This window comes from Nesoenas mayeri (assembly GCF_963082525.1).
Source record: "Nesoenas mayeri genome assembly, chromosome: 2".
In the NCBI taxonomy this organism is placed as follows: domain Eukaryota; kingdom Metazoa; phylum Chordata; class Aves; order Columbiformes; family Columbidae; genus Nesoenas; species Nesoenas mayeri.
Genome location: NC_137543.1, coordinates 76,715,104 through 76,721,412, shown reverse-complemented (window position 1 = coordinate 76,721,412; position 6,309 = coordinate 76,715,104). Strand labels below are relative to the sequence as shown.

The window sequence follows — 6,309 nt, the reverse complement described above, 5'->3', positions numbered from 1 at the left end:
CAGTTTATTTCAGAATAGTATTTGACCTCTGGAAGTACCATCTTCCAAATATTTCCATTATTGAGTAACTTTGATTTCAGCTTAATTTCTTAATTTATGGTAATGTCTAAATGAAGAAATTAAAACCAGAAGCATAGCTTTTCTGGAATAATAAATTTAATATAATTGCTTGTAAGTATGCAATTCTTTAGTTCCAGTTAATTAAGGACTAAAATATCAGAGAGCTCTAACTTACCATTATGCTTTGTAAAAGTTGTTTTCTTGTCTGTTTCAGAAGACAGCTTTTTTTTTTTTCCATCCTGAACTTCATTTTACCACCAAGATTTAGCTCCCTGTTTAATGCTTTTATTAACTGTATAATCATTTCTGCTAAGAACCCCAATCATTCAATGCCCAGGCTGCAGAGTGTCCACTCACAAGGCAAGCAGAACAAGAACACTGACCCTGTCATAAAGAATTTTCAATCCAGGTATAGACAGACAGACAGACAGTGGAGGACAAAGAAATAAAGTGACACTGATCAGCATTCTGGGCAGTGAATTACCAAACCACTGTGCTTTGTAATTTAAAGGGCTTTATACAGAGTTGTCTAAAGAATAGTGGGGCTGCTGTGCAGATTTTTATGAAGACATATGCTTGAACTTAGGGGAATATAAGGAAAGAATTAATGCACTCAGCTGAAAAGTGATGTGAATACTGTAATTGGTGTTGGAGCTGGCATCTTACTGAAGAAATTATTGACAGAAAATAGTTACATGTTCCAGATGGCCCTCAAAAATGAAAACTAGTAACTCAGGCTTTACCCAGTGGAGAAGGGGGAGTCAGAGAAAGGATGCAGAGTTTTAACTATTTTTAATGAATATAAAATAATCTGTGGAAAAATAGTCAAAGCCATGCTGCAATTAACTTCTTTCAGTATGCAAAAGACAGTCAGAGCCATCTGACAGTTCTTGGATGAAGGCCTGTAGAACTAATGGCATTAGATTTTCAACACCACAAAGGGGATACAATTAAGCCAGTAGCTTCTTCAACCTCTCAATTCAAGACCTGAAGTCAACACAAACTGTGGTGAAAGCACACCCACACACAGAGTATTTCCCACCTGAAGAATAATACAAGACTCCTGCATGCTGGCTTATTTAAGCACAGATGGAGCCACTGGTACAGGGTTCATCAGCTGTCTTAGTAACAGCCAATTAACTTACAGGTTTACTAACAAGCTTCTATCCCAGACCAGTACACACAGCACAATAAGGCAAACTATTAAATCTTAAAACAATAAAAGCAGCATTATTTAATTCTTGTTTTATACAACCTTCACCTTCTTTCTCAAAATATATGTAAAAAATAAGGAGATGAGATTTTTTTTGAAAGTTTACGATGAACTGTTCCAGAAACAAACTTCACCTGGGATCTGTAGAGCAGTGGAAAAGCAAACACAACTGTTTACTTTGAAACCAGTTCTCCACCAGAAAGAGCAAATACGGATAATGTAAGCTACATTAGAATAGTTACAGTTCACATTATGTGACTGGCCCAATTCAGTTTTCTCTGTCATGACTTGTAAAATAACAGTAATAAGAAACAGCACAAAGGCTTTTTCTTAATAAATTTTAATGTTAAGACCAGTTTGCCTGGATAAAAACGCCAAGTTACAAGAACGACACTACTGCAAATTCTGCACGATGCACAGTAGTGCTTGCAATATTTGAGCGGCAAGACCATTTTGGAACTGTTTATGAAAGATATGTGAAAGACAGAATTTCAGCATAAGTAAGAATGTATGTTACCAGAAAATTTAATCTTGTGAAAATATATCTGTCCCACAATGTACATCACTGTAAATAGTCAAATGCAAAATTTATGCACATCAAAAATATATGGGGCGAATACTCAATTTAGCATTTAGCCAGCAACAGTGAATGAGAGAGAAGTATTTTGGTTATTTTTCTATTATTTCATTTCACTGGAATTTCCTAATGAATCACTCCAAAGGGTAATATTTGCCATTCAAAACCATTGGGACAATAGTAATTCTGTAAAATAGTAGTTTCTGACCTTCTGATAGTGACAGCCCAATCCTCCTGCCACTCTATTCAGATGCATTTCGCTTTTGCTCACTGCTTTAGAACCTGAGTCCAGACACCAAAAAATGCACTACCACCATCACGGCTGGACCACAGTAGCTCAAAATATGCCAGATCAGAGACGCAACATCAATAGAAGGAGATGACATTCTTGAAGCACCTGCCAGATTCTCAAATATTAATTATATACACATATGGCTAAGTACAGAATACTGAAGGACAGCATACTGAGTAGCAAGTTAAAAGCTCCATCAATTTTCTGATTACTGCAGCGGATACTCACATTTCGCCCATTTGATCTAGGAAAATACTGCAATCTAAGCATGTGGTTTGATGCTACTTAAAGCTTTGTGATACTTAGGTATTTTCTTTAAAATATCTACATTAAAAAAAAAACAACCCAACCCAAACATTACTGCGAAAGAACTTTATCTACATATAGAAATAACACAGACTTGATTTGGTGCTCTTGTTTGACCATGTCCTTGAAAAGAAATCTGCTAACTTTTCCTTGCATGTTTAATAGCATATGTATTTCCCTGCCCCACAGGCAATAAATGATACATGATGAATCACTTTCTCAATATTATTCCTATAAAAATTCACAGTGACCAATTCTGAAAGAAAAGAGATATTTTGGTGGTGGTCTTTTTCTTTTTTCTTTTTTCTTTTTTTTTTTTAAAGTAATTGTGCAATATAAAATCCATACTACAATTTGCAACTTTGGTTACTTACAGAAAAATTATTTCAAGCTCTTTAATTAAAGACCATGTCAGAATGTTGCGTACATTATGCTCTATGTTTCTGTGCAAACACATCAGCTAAGGTTCCTCCCTGCTTTTGAGGTCCTGAAAAATTCTATTATTGTTAAGAAATTGGCTACAATCTAAGTTGTAAACCTACCTAATTTTCCTTGGTACCTTTAAATGCTTTCATCACCTAGCCTTAATAAATTTTTTACTTACCATTTCAATTCAGGAAATTCTGATTCCCAAAGCCAATGCCCCCCCTGCCCCACAACCAAACAGAAAAACCCAGCTGAGCCTCAACAAGTACATCTGAATTCTTAGAGAGGAAATATATTCTTGATTTAACAGCAACTGTACAATATTACAAACTCAGACACATGAAAAACAATCAGGCAATAGAAAATGTACAACAGCTTTGGTGTTATACAAAATAATAAAAAAGACTTGACAGCAAGATACATAGTTCATTATGTTCTCACCACTGTCACTTCATTGCTGACTGTAAGGACAGTTATTTACTTTCGGTATTTGCTGTGTGGCCTTTCCACTCATGAAAAAATCATACTATATTACTACAATAAGAACTGTTATGAACACCATAAAGTAAGCTCCAAATTTTATAAAAACATCTTGCCTCTGCACTATTGCTTTGTGGCACATTGTCAACAGAACAGCAGTCCAAAATAAAGTGACAACTAGATTTAATAAATTAATATACTTTTTTAAAGATGTACAATGCACATTCTTTTTAATCCGAGGTTTTAGGGTGTCAGGATACTTCTATTTACACATATACAGACCTCAGACAGCATTGATAACATCAGAAAATGCAGATAAGGAAGAGAGCCTTAACTGCTATCTGGATGCTACTAACAGAAGCCCAAACACTGCTGAGAGTATTATTGAGAGATATCCAAAGACTGAAGAAGAGTCTATGAAAAAAGGACATGTAAAGGCAAAGGGAAGGTCAACATGTTTAATATGACCATCTAGTCTTGTGAAGACTGAGGTGGAGTTGTTGATGTGCCTTGTTTACCAGACTTCCGTTCGTAATTCACAAGTCGTTGCCCAACAAGGTACCTGGGATTATAGTAAAAACAGTGAGAGATTAATAAAAGTTACTACCATTCTGTAACACAAATCCACTCTATCTCCTTTGCTGCAGAAGTGATCCCTCCCAACTTAATGCACTTCAACCATATACTCATCTTCTTTCTCAACATCCAGGCGTTTCATAATGGAATACAGGTATTAGAGCTTTGTGTTTACAACCCTAACCTCAGTAATCATACAATTCAGACATATATAAGCTGAATAAAGATATGAAATATAAAGACTGTGTTTGCATTATTTATATACCCAGCCCCTTTGCTGGATGATACTTAAAAGAGCATCTTTGCAGTGTTTTTTTGGAGCCACTACCACTTGAACATCTGGAACAACAATTCAGGTATAAAAACAAATGAGAGTGCTAATAAGGTTTGATGTTCAAAAACAAATCTGCAGCAATGCAGAACAGGCACTGGGTAAGAGAAGCTCAGCTCATATATCCAATAAGAAACACCCTGGTTGAAGAAAGTAAATATTGTAAAGGAAGAACTTTTACTGCAACTCAATCTTTCTTAGAGAGAGAATACCTTAATGTGACCCCATGTCAAGCCTAGGGGCTGCAATGCTCCTTTATTCAAATTCTGTTTCAACATCTCATCAGCTTCGCAGTTTTCCTACCTTTCACGTTATTCCTTACCTCCTCCGTATCACTGTTTCACACTTCTACTTTTTGCCATCTAAATGCCTTTCTATGCTTCCTATTTGTATGCTGGTTCTACTTGTACAAGAGCCATATACACCTACGAATTCTTCCCCTGAAACCTGCGATTTCCTTTGGAAACTTTTTTACCATCACTCCTTTTCTCACACTTCTATAACCAACCAACCATCACATACGTTTTGTACGTTTTAGAATGCCACATAAGCTTGTATATACTCACTTTCTGAAATGATATAATTAACGTAAGTTGTACAAACTTTATGTCTACAAGGGTGCTTATAATATTTGATAAGTTCACTTAATATAAAAGTAATTTTCATAGCTTCGTATACTGTTTACATGCCTGATTTACACAAGAAAGCAACTTGTAACATTAACACAAGTTGCAATTCAATACCCATACTGCCTGAAAGATACTAATATTTAGCTTAAAACCCATTTGTAAACATTAATACCACCTATATATGCTACAGTAGGCCAAATATTAGAGAACATGTTATGAAGGCCAGTGGCGAACAGAATTTAAATCACATGCTCAAATAAAAGGTGCTAAAATATAAACTGATCTGCTGAGAGTTTAATTGTAGTTACAACTGCCTGAGTGTTTCTAGATACTATTAATTTCACATTTACACCAAACATTTAGTGTATCTGTAACTTCCTAATGTTTAAGATTCAATTAAGCTTATTTTAGGTTTGATTCTTTGGTAGACAGTGGAAAATTGTTTTAGGGTAACTCAGGACATGAACACAAACTCATTCCTTTGCAATACAAAAGCAGCCTAGGAAGACTAGTTGCTGGTGTCCAAAACTTATTTTTCTAAATAATCAACATATAAGGTAATTAGGGTAACAGAAAAAATAAGGTAATATGGATAACACAAAAAAAGCTCAGAAACTAAGCTGGATAACCTGAAAAAAGCACTAAGAAAATTAATATTTTTTTTCAGGCATCTCAATAATACAGAGTCATAATTACTGAAAACATCAGAAAACAGCACAAAATTTGGAAGGACAGACTCTCAAATCAACTGAACATTCTTTAACAGGTTATTTGGACCAACAAGTAGAAAGAATAAGAAAAACAGTTATGCAGAAAAGGTTGAAGAAATGGTTTTATAAACAACAGATTGAGACATGATTTTACTTCCAAATAGGTCATGATTATTACATTCACTTGTCCTTCTAGACTGCAGAGGGGAAGACAAACAAGCAGTCAGCTTTACTTGTGGTAAAACCCATGCAAGTTAGACACAGGGGAGTGTCTTCCATTTAAAACAACAGTCTAGTCCTGTGCTTATCTACCTGAACCACAGATAAAACATTAGTCAAGAACATTTTAGGCCTGCCTCAAAGGGTCACTTGTCCAGAAAGCTTCTTAAAATCCCTTTTAACTCTAAGTATCTACAACACCTATATTTAATCTGAAGTTGTTATTGCAATTTAAAATGGAAAAAATTAAAAACCCCACGCTATATACTCACTTGTCATTTTTAATATGTTCATAAAGGCGCTTGAATTGGCGGACTTGGAAGGAGAGAATTCCCATCAAAACCATCACCATAAGCAGAAAAGGATAAATCCGTCGCTGAACTAGGTTTTGCATTTCAGCAGTAACTCCTGCAAAATAAGACACAACCCTCACATAATTAACACTGCTAAAGGAACACGTGCGTTTCTACTTCTGTACTTGCTTCCATAA

The 6,309-nt window shown here is 35.3% G+C and overlaps 1 protein-coding gene across 2 annotated transcripts in view; it reads right to left on the bottom strand.

The window, feature by feature from the left end:
* Positions 1-1,597: 1,597 nt before the first annotated feature.
* The window catches only part of MARCHF6 (membrane associated ring-CH-type finger 6), a 54,646-nt gene continuing 49,934 nt past the window's right edge, over positions 1,598-6,309 (bottom strand). For both annotated transcript variants that reach the window (XM_080338524.1, XM_080338525.1), the window contains exons 25-26: positions 6,092-6,227; positions 1,598-3,916 (exon numbers count right to left, since the gene is read on the bottom strand). In XM_080338524.1, the coding sequence (XP_080194650.1) occupies positions 3,826-3,916; positions 6,092-6,227 (227 nt within the window). In that variant the 3' untranslated portion in view covers positions 1,598-3,825. The remainder of the gene's footprint in view (positions 3,917-6,091; positions 6,228-6,309) is intronic.